We start from the raw sequence: 15,876 nt of genomic DNA, 5'->3' as shown, positions 1-15,876 counted from the left end.
CAAGAAGTACTCCAAAGTTTTTACTTAAAAGTAACATTTTCACAATGTAGAAATACTCTGGTAAAAGTCCTGTATGTATGTATTAAAATTGTTACTTGAGTAAAAAGTACAAATAAAGCGTTAGCATCAAAATATGTTACTTACAGTACCTAAAGTAAAAGTGCTCATTATGCAGAATGGCCCATTTCACAAGTTTTTACAAAAGCTGTAAGAATCTTTAAAAAATAGCTGAATTTGAATTTAATTAAGTTGTCATGTGATTGTAATGACTTGTAAAAAGTATAATATTTGCCTTTGAGATGTAGTGTAGATATAAAGTATTGAAAAAAAGACATACTCAAGTAAAGAAAAAGTACCTTCAAATTGTACTTTGTAAGCACAGTAATGGAGTAAGTGCACTTAGTTACTTTCCACCGCTGCCAAGGAATGATGGAGTTCTGGCTCAGTCTTGGCAGGGATTCAAGTCACGTCTTTGATTATTCCACTATGAACACGGGCAAAAGCAAACAGCAAAGATGGCTGACTGATAGAGCACTCGACCATGTCCATTGCATCAACAAATCCACACCAGGTTTTTTTCCTTCTTTTTTTCCCCCTTTTCTTAAAGAAGCGTGTCGATGATCTAGATTAGGATCACTGCAAGCAAACCAATTGAGAAACGTACACAGTTTAGGACAGGAAAGTGATAGGTTGATGTCGTTTTCATGCCCACGCTATCGATTCTAAACAATAATGGTACGATAAAGTACACAACTTAAAACAAGACCAGGAGACCTGGTTCTGCCAGACCCAGAATGAAGTCTGGGTCTGGCAGCTTTACTTAATTGCATACTTGTGACATAATAATGATGTCATGAATAGTTCGTGACGAAAGGGGACGAAAAGGGGACAGACTTTTGAATGGCCGGGCTTCGCACGACGTGTGTCCCTTCTATGCCCATGTATGGACAGACTTTTTTGGGGGACAGATTTTTTTTTGGCTGGGGCCGGAGGACAAAGTGACAGACTTTTTTTTGGCTGGGGCCGGAGGACAAAGTGACCATGCCCATGTATGGACGAAACAGGTACAAAGCCTCATGTAAGCCCGACCCCTTGGGTCTGGCAAAAAGAAGGTGTTTTCGTCTAGAGGAGTTTTGTTAGCTTAAACCAGTGGTTCTCAAAGTGGGGTCAGAGGACTCCGAGTCCCAGGGGTTCTTGAAAAGTTACGGCTCTGTAACTCCGGGAACCAAATGGACTGTTACGGGGCCATTTGGTTCCATTTGTACACTCTGGGAGTTAGCATCTTGTAGTGTGGATTGGAGTCCCAGAGATAGAAAATGGTCCGTGGCCTAATGCACGTCAAACTGGGCGTCCTTGACAAAAGCTGAGGCCGCAAAGCTCTTAGCCACGACGCAAAAAAATTGTTAAAAAGAAACCAACGTTTCGACAGTAAAGTCTTCCTCAGGGTTTAACCCCGAGGAAGACTTTACTGTCAAGGAAGACTTTACTGTTAAGTCTTCCTCAGGGTTAAACTGCCGTGGCCAGCACCTCATCAACACAGGTGTGCGCTCCCTTCTCTGTGTTTGCCAAACTGGGCGTCCTTGAAATTAAAACGTTGGAGAATCACTGGCTTAACCCGTTAAAACCGTGAAAGCATCCGTGTCATTTTAGATTTTTGCTATTCGAAAATAGCAGATATACAAGCTCACAGTGCCGCGCTGCGAGCTTGTTTTTTGAAGAAAAGAAAATTAAATCTTGAAAGTGTGAGAACTACTGATTCAGAAGGCATTTGTAAATTCGGCCTCAGGTCTTGGGTTAAACAATGGCTGCTGTTCAATATTGAGAAGTCCCAAGTGACATTCTGTGAACAAATAGGTCAGGTGTGATGCAGCATTACGGAGTGGACAGTGAGAGGCGTCATTACCATGATGGGTGCAGGGGTCGTGTGGGTGTGGGGGTAAATATACCGTATATAGGGCTTGAAGGTCTTGACGATTTGTGAAAATAGAGATGATAGATTGAAAACGGTTAATAGAGAATATGAGACAAAGCACAAGCCAGGGTTTCCCCATAGATTGATTAGGTCAGCATGACCTGCGTGTTTTGACAAAACACAAACATCATTATATTAAAAGGTAGGGTAAATGTAATAATAATGATCAAATAATTATTGTCACATAATAATATGATATAATGATGTCTATGTTTTGTGTCAAAACATAGACATCATTTTATGCAATTTTCGTAAGCAGAGGGACAAGTTTCAAGCCGATAGGTCAGATGGTCCTCGAGATATATATGCCCATATATATCTCTGGGCATATCGGTCGGGCCGATATGCCCATTAATTACATTAGTTCGATTAACTGTTGCGCCCCTACATGCCATATTAGGGCATTGGCTTCCCTGATTGGCCAAACCTTCTCATATTGGCCATGCTTCGCTCGATTCTTGTGCTGCTGTACCTATATAAGCAGTAGCGTGCAATTTACAACGCATCACTCAACTAATGAGGTTTCACACTGGAGTTGTTCCGTACAGATGTTGCACTGGACGTTTCATCTGGAAGGAGGTCCGAGGAGAGCCTTCCATGCTGCTGTAGCAGTGGGTCACAAGATGTACTCCTTTGGAGGGTTCACTGCAGACATGGACGACATCGACCAGATTGACGTGCACGTGTTCAACACAGTGTCTTTGCAATGGACGAAGTTGCCCCTAGTGACGAACGGGAGAGGAGAGGAACGTCCCCCCGAGTTTCCCTCCATGCGCTACGGACACACAGCTGTGCTGATAGAAGACGTCGTCTACATCTGGGGCGGGTATACTTATAAAAAGTTGTACTGCAACGCGCTTTATGGATTTCACGTCGACACCCATAGATGGTCCAAGCCTGAGGCTACTGGGACCGTTCCCGGGGAGAGGTTTGGTCACTCGGCCTGTGTCTTGGAGAAGGTCACGTATATCTTTGGAGGACACAACCACCTGACTCCTACCACTAATGATGTCTACATGTTGGACACCGCCACGGCGGTCTGGTCTTTAATTAACGCCGGAGGCTCTCCACCGCCCGTTTCGTTATGTCATTCTTCCACCATCATCGGGACGAAGATCTTTGTGTTCGGGGGCCAAGGAGAGCACAGAAGCTACAACAACGACGTCAGAGTGTTTGACACAGAGACCAACTGCTGGCTGAGCACGCCCTCCGCACAACCTCTCCCAGAAGAACGATGCGGTCATTCAGCCTTTGCCTACAACGGAGAGCTGTACATATTCGGCGGCCACAGCAGGGAACGGACCTTCAACGATCTGTGGAAATTCAACCCAGAGACCTTCTCCTGGAGGACGGTCGAGCCCGGGGGGAACGGCCCATGTCGTAGGATGACTGTAATGTGCTGTTGCATGATGGGAGATCGTATCATCCTTGGAGGAGGATTCAAAGAACACACGCCTACTGATGACCTGTACGTCTTAGACTTAAGTCCTAGTCTGAAGACGTTATGCAAGCTAGCGGTTATTCAGTATGGTCTGCAGCAGTCGGAGCTCACACATGACATCCGGTGGGAACTGGAAGCCATGATGACCAACAGCAATAGATGACAACAGAGAACAAGTTTCAGACAACGGACCAGAAGAAAAGAAAAGTGAGCGCAAAATGTGGAGCCTTTGTGCAATTTTTTTTTACATCTTCCTTTTGTGTCTTTCTTTTTATGTGGACTTGATCCATGGATTGACCAAACTAATAGCTTGCTTGTACAGGTTGTATGTATCTTTAACAAGATGGGGTCTAATAACGGGGTGGCTTCCTTGTCGATCTCTGACGTCATGTTGATGACATCATATAAACTCTTTGACTGCCAGAAATAAAACATAATTTTGCCACGCCACTGCCAGCGATTTTCGAGTGTTTTCAAAAATCCTAGAATATTTATCTCCAGTATGGTCGATTCCCCGATCGCTTTAAAAGACGTATCCGAGTCTCGTATAATCGGGGGGGGGAGCGAGCCGCCGCGATCATCCGTTCCATAGTTGTGGCCAGTTGAATGTAGGCTGTTCTCGCCAAAAAGCAACACAAACTAAATCGAGTTACAAGGAAGTGAAAGGGCTGTTTGTTTTGCGATCACGTGACCCGCTGCTCCTCTCCTTCTCTGGAACCCATAGGCGAGTGAACAGCGCCATCTAGTGGAAATATATATATATACACATTTGAAAAATATACAGAGATTTACTTTCGTGGCCTACTTGCAGTGAACAATAGATTTGCCGCTGATCATGCGAGTGGTTAACGGGACACACACACACACACACACATGGGGTCCTGCTTGAGTATGTTACGGTCAAATGGAACCAAACGTAGTAAGGGTCCATTTGGTTCCATTTGTACACTCTCCGAGTTAAATTACCACTGAGGATTTTACAGCATAGATTGGAGTCCTGGAGGTAAAAAATCATAAAACTGAAATGAAAAGGGTTGAGAATCACTGTACTGTAGACAGAAAAGCACAGCCTCATCTGTGGACTAGAGTGGTTACATCATCCGGTTGGACACGTGCTGACACTTAATTGCCCCCACAGAAGCAGCGCACTGACTCAGCATGGAAATACATATTGGTCACAGTACACCACACACACACTTTCTAAGCCTTGTGAGGATATTCAACTGTTTCAAATTAATTCCACTAATTCTAATCGTACCCCGGTCGGTGTGTCATGACAGTTAGAAAATATATGTTACGTACACACAAACTGACTGAGAAATATACTCAAATGTCCCTGGCCTATTGTTAGGGAAATGCTCCTTAAAGGAACATATTTCACCTTTTTTACAACCTCATCTCCATATATGGGTCTCGATAATGCTCACTATGCCACCATTTCTGTTCACACGCATCAAGTGTGTCTCAGAGGTGGACCGTGGATGGTCTGAAAATGTGCCTACCGATGACATGGACAAGATTTTAAACCTTTTTAAAGATTAATATTCTTTATTTTCTATTGCTGCAACAAAAGTGCCTTCTATTTCAGCATGCTAACTTTCAAGGAGGAGAAAGATTGTATTTTCCATTAGCTTACAATCCCCACCAATGATGTCATTCATAGGCCACATGAATTTGAAGAGCAAGTTGACAGAAATGGTGGCATCTTATAATAAGCATTAGTGAGGATGTAAGATAAGGTGCAAAGTGTTCCTTTAACCACCCCCCAATTTCAACTGACAAAAATGAGTCACTTCCCATAAATGTGCGCTGACAATAATTAGCCACAAGACACCTGGAAAGTAGAGTTACACACCTGAGTGCTCGTGGCTCACACTAACACTAATAGTCAGTGGTGGGGAAAGTACTCAGAGATTACAGAGGTACCTAAAAATTGTGCTTAAGTAGAGTACTTGAGTACTAGAGTAAATGTATTTAGTTACTCTCCACCGCTGGGTAGAGAAGGTGTGTAGGTTTAATTAGAAACACTTCACTGTACTGACAGAATGCCTCAACACATCACAGAGCGAGAGACAGTCAGACACAGAGAGAGAGAGAGACAGAGAGAGACAGAGAGAGACAGAGAGAGAGAGAGAGAGAGAGAGAGAGAGAGAGAGAGAGAGAGAGAGAGACAGAGACCAACAGAGGGATAGATCACACAAACTGCATCCGTGGAAAACCAACATGGACACAGAAAAGGAGGCAGAGAAAGCAATTATTTACAACACAAGACGGGGGGACAAGAAAGGGCAAGCATGAGAGCAACCCAAAACATACTGTGAAAAACATCCTCTCTGTCGGGTGGAAACCTCATATCTCCAAAACTGTTACTTTTCAGGATCCAAATTCAAAAGTAGCAGATCTACAAGCTCGAGCTTGTAGATCTGCTACTTTTGATGCTTTTGCGTGACACCGTAGTATGATCAAGTAGGGCATTAATTTACGAAAAAACACAAAAAGTTAAAATATGGAGATAAGAGGTTTCTGCCCGAGAGCAACAACGACATACTGTAGCAGGCAGTGCAGGTATACATCGTTGCTGTAGTGCGGAAACTTTGTGTATGTACAAAAACGCTCCCACTGAGCATTTTTCGGGCTATTAGACGTCTAAAATACGTCTAATGGCTAGGCTGAAACCGGGTTATAACTGGTCTAAAAGCGACGTCATTTCAACAGCTATAATATATTAGGCGGTCTATAAATAGACGCTTAAAAAACAGCTAATCAACTTCTAGGCTAAAAAACGTTCACTTTTAGACCAGTTATAACCCGGTTTCAGCCTAGCCGTTAGACGTATTTTAGACGTCTAATAGCCCGAAAAATGCTCAGTGGGAACGTTTTTGTACATACTACAAGGTTTCCACGCGACAGCGAGAATATGCTTCCTACTGAGATTTCAGAGGAAGGTAGCGGAGGGGAAAACAGGAAGAGAGTGATAAAGTGCGAGAGAGAGAGAGAGAGAGAGACAGAGAGAGAGAGAAAGAGAGAGAAAGAGAGAGACAGAGAAAGAGAGAGAAAGAGAGAGACAGAGAGAGACAGAGAACAAAGAGAGAGAGAGATCACGCCGTTCCTGCCTGATGCTAGAGCCTGCAGGTTTAGAACCGACATGAAGGATGCTGTCTCGCCCCCCCCCCTCCCCTCTCTCTCTCTCTCTCTCTCTCTTTCTTTGCAGCTTGGCCATATTTCACCCTCCACTTCCACGCGTCTCCCGGGTCGCTGGCGAGTGTTTGCGCGACCGTGTTAAAGCCTGTCACACCTGCAGCTGTAGCTCTATTCCACTGGACCAGGGGGGGGTGCAGAGTAGACCAGAGTGTAGAAGAGAGTAACGACACGATTTGATCTCGCCACAAAGCGGGCCGCTATGGACTATAGTTCCAAACATTGGAACTATCTCATTGGGATAGACAGATGACACATGGCGCCGCTGCAACACACCTAACCCATTCAGTCCGGGATCTCATTTTAAGATTTCTTTGGCTATTCAAAAATAGCAGATCTACAAGCTCATGAGCTTGTAGATCTGCTATTTTTTTTTATTTGTGCAAAATATATTCTACAAATGTCTTCTAAATCTTAACCGTAAAAAAAAAAAACTTGTGTTGCTATATCAGTGGTTCTCAAACCTTTTCATGTCAAGGACCCCCAAAATGATATGTATTTGACGGCCGACCCCCCATCTCAAAATATTTTGGTCCAGGGATCCCCGAGAAGCAAAGATTTGAGTTACAAATGTTCGCTTTAAAAGTATATATATATTCAAAGATTTGCACAGATTTTCAAGATTTTTCAAAAAAAATAGCAGATCTACAAGCTCATATCTGCTATCTTTGAATAGCCAAAGAAATCTAAAATGACAGAGATGTCGTGTTCCCAGATTGAATGGGTTAATCTGCAGCACAGCACTGACTGAGCACTATGCTGTAGGTCTGGGCCATACGGATTCCACGTTTTTTTTTCTTCTATTTTGACCATGCACCTTATACTGTATGTATATCTGATAGTGTATCTTGTCCTTCGAGTCCTTTGTTTCTTTCACTACCATGACCACCTTTTCAAACCTGTGCACACGTGACGTGAGTGATGTGTCACGTTAAAACAAACTTGAAGTTGAAGAGTTGAGCTTAGCATCTTCTGACATACAATCAAATCCTAAAAGGTGATCGCAATTCTTTGCAATGTCGAGTACCTGAAACACGAGACCTTTACTCTCTCCTTTATCTGTACATGGGGGGTAACAAATAAGAAGCCTGATGGATGACACAGATTCTTGAAGCAAATTAGTTGCATGAAGGGGAAAGTACACTGGGCTGTAAGTAATAAATAATACTAATTGCAGAATAATTGCAATTATTTTGCTTGCAACACTTTCTATGGTTTCTTAGAAATGTGGTCCATGCATTTATATGCACCGAAACGATCAATCCATCGTAAGGTCCTTCCCTGCTTGACGAACCCCACTGTAAGCAGGTACCTAAAAATGGCCCAGAGCAAAAATGGCCCAGAGCAGAGTGTAAGACGATGAGAGTTGTATTGAGCTTCATCTTACCTTATTGCTGAGGGAAATGCAGCCTCGGATGTCTGCTGACGTTCACAGCTGAAAACAAAAGAGAAGGGATATTCATGACACACACACACACACACACACACAGTAAAGTTTCACTTACACATGACAATATAATTGCAATTTTCCCCCAAAGCACAAACCTAACAAGCGACCGTATCCTACTTGTCTGGCGAAAACTGGAGCGTTATTATTATTCCACAGAGCTCCCAGTCCGAGGCAAAACACTCATTACTGTGTATTTTTAGCGGCATATATTTCTAGTGGGCTACGGCCATATGTCACACTTTTTAATAGGGAGTGCTTGAGAATTAAGATACACTCCAAGGCAAAATGTGCAATTGCAACACAGCAGAATAATTAGAAGCTTATGTCAGGAGTCAGGAGGACACCATTACTGTCGGTTAAGTGGATGAATGTAAATTAGGTCTCGTCTTGTACATGAGAAGAAACTGTCAGACGCAGCGGTGGACTCGGAGAGCGCCATTTCAGTGTGGAACGCAGGCCTGTCTTAAACAATTAAGCACCGTTTTATACTTAATCGTACGACAGTGTCTCACGAATATAGCCAATCTACAAGTTCACAACGCCTCACGACCAGTTGTGAGCATGTAGATATTTGGTCCCCTCTTTTCCCCCCATATACACCAAATGCCAATCTACAGTACAAGCTTGCAACGTGTCATAAGCTTGTAGATCTGCTACTTTCACAAAATGGTAGCCTATAAGATTTTTTATTTTATTTTTTTCGCTTCACCTATTATGACCAGATGGACCCTTACCTAAAGTACGAAAATGTTTAAAAATAGCAGATCTACAAGATCGGCTATTTTCAAATGGCCTAGGTATCAAATAGGGCTAAAGTGGTTACTGTATGTTTTATAATGTATATCTGCAAAGTAACTAAAGTTTTCAAATAATTGTGGAGTAAAAGTACAATATTTGCCTCTGAGATGTAGTGGAGTAGAAGTAAAAGTATAGACAATTGGAAATACTCCAGTAAAGTAAAAGTACCTCAAAACATGTACAGCACTTGAGTAAAAAATGTACTTTGTTACTTTACACCACTGGTCCCCGGACCCCCACGTAGAGAAGAGAACCAGTGCAGTAAAGACTTTGCAGTGAAACTTTCCAGGAATGAAATGCTTTGGAACAGGTGGTGAGGCAGTAGCGTCATGGCCTACATTGCCTTCCAGTGATGCTGGAACCCAGAAATGCAGGTGTACTGTACAAGCAAGAGCAGTAGAATATCTGCAACAGCACTATATGGTTATTAACCCATTCACTCCGGGAACGCATCCGTGTGATTTTAAGATTTCTTTGGCTATTCAAAAATAGCAGATCTACAAGCTCATAGCACGGCACCGAGTGCAAATGCAAATGTGTGCAAATCTTTGAATATATATATTTTTTTAAGCTAACATAAAATATAGAGTTAAAAATGTTGTTTCCAAAATATATATATATTCAAAGATTTACCCAAATTTTCACGATTTTTCAAAAATAGCAGATCTACAAGCTCGTAGCGCGGCACTCGGTGCCGCACTACAAGCTTGTAGATCTGCTATTTTTGAATAGCCAAAGTATAAAAGAATGGTTATAGCTAAAAAATAAAATAAAGACACGGTATGCGTTCCCGGATTGAATGGGTTAATATATAATACCGTATGGACAGCCAGAACAAGCAGTACCTCAGGGGTACAGTACAGTACAGTACATAAAGGAGTACAGTACATAAAGGGGTACAGTACATAAAGCCTGATTTATGCTTAGTTGTACACCGGTGTCACATGCCAAAAATAGCAGATCTGCAAGCTCACACCGTAGGGCTGTCCCTGAGTATACGTTTGATACCTGCTGCTTTGATACCTAGTCATGCCTCTCATCTGCCCAAGACAGTGAACATTTGGCACAAAATGTCTGAACTTGTAGATCTGCTATTCATTCCTTACAACTACAAATGACAGACCTTGTATGACAAAGAATTTCAGACACTTTTTTACACCTGTAAACCCACGATGTGACAATAAATCACATTGCACACAATGTCTAAATATACATGGTTTATGTACACATGGTTATGCCATATTGCATTCTCTCTAGTATTATGTTGAGGTTACTGCTATTGTATAAGGTATTTACCCGATACAGAACATGGTTTGCGTTATTGCACACTCTTCCGCTGATGTTGCTTTTGCTGCAATTATCCTCATTTTTTCCTAGCCTTTTCTTGTCTTATCTATTATTTTTCTTATTATCGCTACTGTTATGTTGACGTTGCACAGTATTTTGTGAATTTCACACACTGGCATTTCACTGCTTGTACCTGTACGAATAACGACAAATGAACCTTGATTCTCGATTCTGAAGTTGAATCCGATCATCTTGAAACAAAAATGCACCCCTGTGCCTCTCTCTCTCCACAGCTCTCATCTCTCTTCACTTTCTTCTCCCAAAAGTCTCAAGGCTTCCTTCTTACAAAAATCTAGTAGGATCACAAGGATATTTTCATAACGTTATGGCCCTAAAACCCTTGTTACCTGTAATGTTAGCGATCTAGCAACACTCACTGGAAGTTGGCTCTGGATAAAAAGCATGGGAGCCTTCAATCTATTAACTCCATGGCATATGTAACCATATATGGTGTGTGTTTGTTTTACCAACATTAAACCTCACATTTCACTCTGCGCTAGCGCGCTGTGTCAGATCTACTGTATATATGTGTGGGACTGGGGCAGTGTGTCTGTCTGCAGCCAGTGTTAATGACATGGGCTGCAGCCCCCACAGCACAGACCCACAGTCACAGTGACAGCATGGTGACTGATGGGGGACATGCCAGACAACCCTCTCAAGGTGGAACCACGTCAGCAGGGAAAAGCACTAGACCGCAAAAAACTCTCCAGCTCCCCCTACCATAACCGAGTCCCTACAATAACCCAGGGACTTACTGGCACGCCGTAAAACTCCTCAGTGTTCATTTAACTCAGAGAGTGCACAAATGTGAGTTAAAAATGGACAGATTAACACAGAGGATTACGGGTCCAGAGCGACTTTCTGTGAGTGCAGCATTAGAATAAACTTGAATTCATAGATTGCCAACATATTTATTTTTAATTCTTTGATAAATGGACGGCAAGACTATGCTTTTATTCATACTCTTATATTAATTATCCTTTGTTCTTAGTCTCTTTTATGTTCCTATTTCTTGACTACATTGCATATTAGCACAGTGTTCCCCTCTATTTGTCTGTGAAGCAATTTGTAAACTTGCTTTTGAAAAGTGCTGTAAAATAAATTGATTATTAATATATTATTTGCTATATTTGTACAATCTGAGTTACAGATGGATAAATCAAACACGGAGGCTTTTACTGTAACACAAAAACAATGAACACAGCGATCAATGTGTCATGAACAAACTAACGGTACTCTTTTTCTATATCCAAGGAAGCAGGTTCATTATAAGGCACATGACTGTAGATTCTACAGTGTAGAAGGCATGACAAACTCAATAAATATAACTGTAAGAACCCAGAGAAGCTGCTCAAAAGTGAAATAGACAGGTGGCTTTGATGTACTGTATGCGACTTCTGCTTCTTGCAAATGTCACACTGCTGATAAAGACATTATACCTGCCTTAAGGGATGTACTGTATCACACCTGCCTGTACTTCAAGTTTATTTCTATCTCATCTATAATCGTAGTTTTTTTTTACTTCATTAAATCCAGTATTATTACTTATATCCTTATTTATCATCTTGTTGTTATATTGTATGGTTGCGCTTGTCAAATAACAACGTTTGCATTCTGATGAAAGCCGACACCAGCCAGCGGCCGCTAATTGCTGTAAGTGATCTGTGCTCTGAAGCTGATGTGCTGCTTATTCAGCAGACAGTGGTGGAAAGTAATATACTAAGTACATTTACTCAAGTACTGTACTTGAGTAACATTTTGAGGCATTTCTACTTTACTGGAGTATTTCCAATTTTCTGTACTTTTACTTCTACTCCACTACATCTCAGAGGCAAATATTGCACTTTTACTCCACTACAATTATTTGAAAACTTTAGTTACTAGTTACTTTGTAGATTTTGAGTATTATTACAAAACATACATTACCCACTTCAGCCCTATATACATTTTGGCCATTTGAAAATAGCCTCTACGCATTGTAAGCTTGTAGATCTGCTATTTTCAAGAGATTTTTATATATTTGAAAAGTTGTGAAATGGGACCTTCTGCATAATGAGTACTTTAAGTACATTTTGATACCAATACTTTTGTACTTTTACTCAAGTACATTTTGAATTCCGGACTTTAACTTGTAACAGAGCATTTCTACATTGCAGTATTGATACTTTTACTTAAAGGAAGGGTAAGTGATTTACTTTGGTTAAAATGACTGTTAAATAGCTCTATATTCTGATAGTGTTCATTGCTATAGAGTGTTTGTTCAGTAAAAGGAGTCTCTTTATTAAACAGAAAATGCATTTTCAGTGCTCTCTCCTTTGACTTAAATGTCCTCACCTACCTGAAAACGTACTATATTCTGTTCACTAAAGAGCTGGAGAGACCCCTGTGACCGAACAAACGCTCTGTAGCAATGATTACTATCAGAATATAGTACTTTAATTTAACTTTTTAACAAAAACAAAATAATTACCAAAAAATATCACTTACCCTACCTTTAAATAAAAATGTTGAGTACTTTTTCCACCTCTGTCATCAGACTTTTTCCACCCCTGCATAGCCCAGCTCAGAGGCTAACAGCTACAACCTGCAGCCCCATCTCCTCTGTGCTAGTGGCAGTGTGGGGCACACTCAGAGTGTTTGTGTTGGTTCATCGTTTCTTCGGCTTCTAAACCACTTAAAACCCCAGCATCCTTAATGTGGGAGAAGGCTTTCGCAGGAAAATAGCAGATCGACAAGCTCACAAGCTTGTCGATCTGCTATTTTCAGCAAAAGTCTTCTCCCACAATAATGGATATATATACTAGTATAGAGCCCTGAGGGACTCCGGTCAATATGGGGTTTAAGTGGTTAAGCCCAATCTGACAAAGTGGTTTGAAACGACCTGACATTGCCACCCTTAAAGGCATAGTACGTAACTTTGCCCTGAGTTTACACCCTTAAAGGCATAAAAACAATATCTCCAATCATATCCCTCTATACCAGCAGTTACAGTATGGAGTAGTGTGGTGGTGTTTACCTGGGGGAACACATTGCCCTCTCGCTGTATCTTGGTGTTTTCACTGTTTGTTTTGGTAGACGGGGATGTTTTGGGGATACCAGAACAAACAGTGAAAACATCAAAAAACAGCAAGAGGGCAATGTGTTCCTGCAGGTAAACACCACCACACTACTCTAGTGGCTGATGACTGCTGCTACTGTATAGAGGGAAATGATGGGTAAATTCATGTTTTTATATATTTTTTCATTACGTAAACACAGGGCAAAGTTACATACTTACTTTAAAGCACTAAAATATCACTTTTGGGGCCAAAATTAAGAAAAGAAGAAAATCCTACCTGAGAATCTAAAGCCCAATTCATACTTCGTCACGCGCCCGAGGATAGCCGACCTACAGCGTACAGAGTGCAAAACCATCGCACAACCGAGCATAAACTAGGCTTAAGGCTGGTAAAGTCAGTGTCATCCTAAATCACCTCTGAAAACTTACTTTCTGTCTATCTCTATCTTGCAAGTAGGACATAGAAGTATCTCCACTTATTCTTTTTAACGTTTTTTATCATTTTTGATTCTGTTCTAACTTCAATGGAAGTCACAAGCACGCAATGAGGCGTGACGCGACACATTGTGAGCTTGTGCAGTAGCTATTTTGCAGCTATTTTAACACAACAAGTATAAAAATAGGGCTTAAAGTGGTTAATGAGCAAAAGAAAAGCAGTTACATTATGTTTGGGTTTTAAACAGCATGCTATCAAGTTGGAAAACATGTGCTGTTACATTTGAAAGTCATGGTAATTAGGTGACATTGAGGTTCCCGGCTAATGGTGATTTTATTTGCACTAAACCCACGCAGAATGAGGAGATAAATAAACCATTCTCACACACCGAACAAGGCCACTGCCGACAAAACTGAATCCCGGGAAAGAACAGACATTGTGTGTCTTGATAATGAAGGTGGCTTAATTCTGAGAGGCCTCTGCCTGAAGGAGAATACATGTGAGCATTGAACGAATGTGACAAACAAAGAGAAACCTTATCTGTGCTTCAATAGAAGAGACTTCTGCATTCCTGTAATCCTCTACTCTTGAGCTGGAGGCTAATTGCTTTGGGCCAAAACCAAAAACAACCAAAAACAACAACTCCTAACTAATCTTTCTCAGTTGTGGGAAACACTATCCGATATCCGGGGATGTGACGTGATGTTAGGTGAGATGGAAATCTGTGTAGCAGTGCCAACATTCAACCAAGGAGGTGATCTGAACAAGAAGAACAATACATTACAATATTGAAATCACTGTATCTCAATGTCAAAATGTGTCTGCAACGCTAAAGAGTATACAAATGGAACCAAATGGAGTTAAATTAACACAGTGGATTTGACACTATAGATTGGGATCTCATCCCAGAGATACAAAGAAATCTAATGGGGGATCCGTGCCAAATATATATCAAACTGAGGGTCTTGGGGAGAAAAAAAAAAGGTATCACTGAACTAAACTATATACTGGAAGTCTGGAACCCAAATCTACACTGTAAATTCCTCAGGTACTTATTTTAACTCTAAGAGTGTACAAATAGAACGGGTCCATTTATTTTTTGACCATTCAAATGTGCTTTAAACTGTACCTACGTTTAAGAGATAGGACCCACATTTACAATGTACTTCACATTCGCCCATACACACACACACAGCAATAACAATTACATATGACGTGTTACACACAGCGGTACATATTCACACTCCGACAGCAGCACCAACCTGCTCATCGGGAGCAGTTAGAGGTTCAGCGTCTTGCTCAAGGACACTTTAACACAAAGTCAGGAGGAGCCCGGGGATCGAACCAGGAACCTTTCGGCTCCGAAGTGGCCGCTCTAACCTCCTGAGCAACTGCATTGTTTCTTTGCGTGGAGTACATTCCTGCTTCCATTCCCAGTAGTTCACTGCGGTGGGAACCTCATCTCGACCACCGGGGTTTCCAGAGGTGGAGTTCAGGGGCATATCACCGCTGGTGATCTCAGAGAGCAGAGCAACACAATATGCTGCAGGAGACTTCATTGTTCAATCTATCAACTATTTCATGCGGGGAGCAGTCAGACAATGAGGTGGAAACACCTTGACGTTTTTAACACATTCAATCCGGGAACACATCTGTCATTTTAGATTTCTTTGGCTATTCAAAAATACCAGATATACAAGCACAGAGTGCTGCGCTATTTTTGAAAAATCATGAAAATGTGTGCAAATCTCTACAAATGTCTTCTAAACTGTGTTGTTATATCAGTGGTTTTCAAACCTTTTTATGTCAAGAACCCCCAAAAATGATATGTTTTTGGCCACCGGACCCCATCAAAATATGTTGTTCCAGGGACCCCCAGAGGCAAAGATTTTTCAAAAATAGCAGATCTACAAGCTCGTAGCGCAGCACTCGGTGCCGCGCTACGAGCTTGTAGATCTGCCATTTTTGAATAGCCAAAGTATAAAATAATGGTTATGGCTAAAAATCTAAAATGACACAGATGCGTTCCCGGATTGAATGGGTTAATAAAAGTTGCTCGCTATGAATTCTCACATCACCAGCTCTATTCATGACATTATGCAGCTACACAATGCGCACGCACACACACACACACTTTGTATTGAGTCCATAACACTGCAGTGGTGCCCTACTTGAT

The 15,876-nt window shown here is 41.5% G+C and overlaps 2 protein-coding genes across 2 annotated transcripts in view; one reads left to right on the top strand and one right to left on the bottom strand.

The window, feature by feature from the left end:
* The window catches only part of LOC308092067 (talin-2), a 186,061-nt gene that overhangs the window by 137,382 nt on the left and 32,803 nt on the right, over positions 1-15,876 (bottom strand). The window contains exon 2 of the mRNA XM_080437863.1: positions 7,999-8,046. The gene's annotated coding sequence lies outside the window, so the exon portion shown is untranslated. The remainder of the gene's footprint in view (positions 1-7,998; positions 8,047-15,876) is intronic.
* Positions 2,521-4,159, top strand: LOC308087995 (kelch domain-containing protein 3-like; the record flags this gene model as incomplete). The annotated part of the gene is made up of 2 exons (XM_080432289.1): positions 2,521-3,440; positions 4,138-4,159. The coding sequence occupies 2 exons, from the start codon at positions 2,521-2,523 to the stop codon at positions 4,157-4,159; spliced, it is 942 nt and encodes a 313-aa protein (XP_080288415.1).

This window comes from Gymnoscopelus braueri (genome assembly GCF_963280865.1).
Source record: "Gymnoscopelus braueri genome assembly, chromosome: 1".
In the NCBI taxonomy this organism is placed as follows: domain Eukaryota; kingdom Metazoa; phylum Chordata; class Actinopteri; order Myctophiformes; family Myctophidae; genus Gymnoscopelus; species Gymnoscopelus braueri.
The sequence above is the reverse complement of the archived record's forward strand: the minus strand, read 5'-3'. Positions and strand labels throughout refer to the sequence as shown.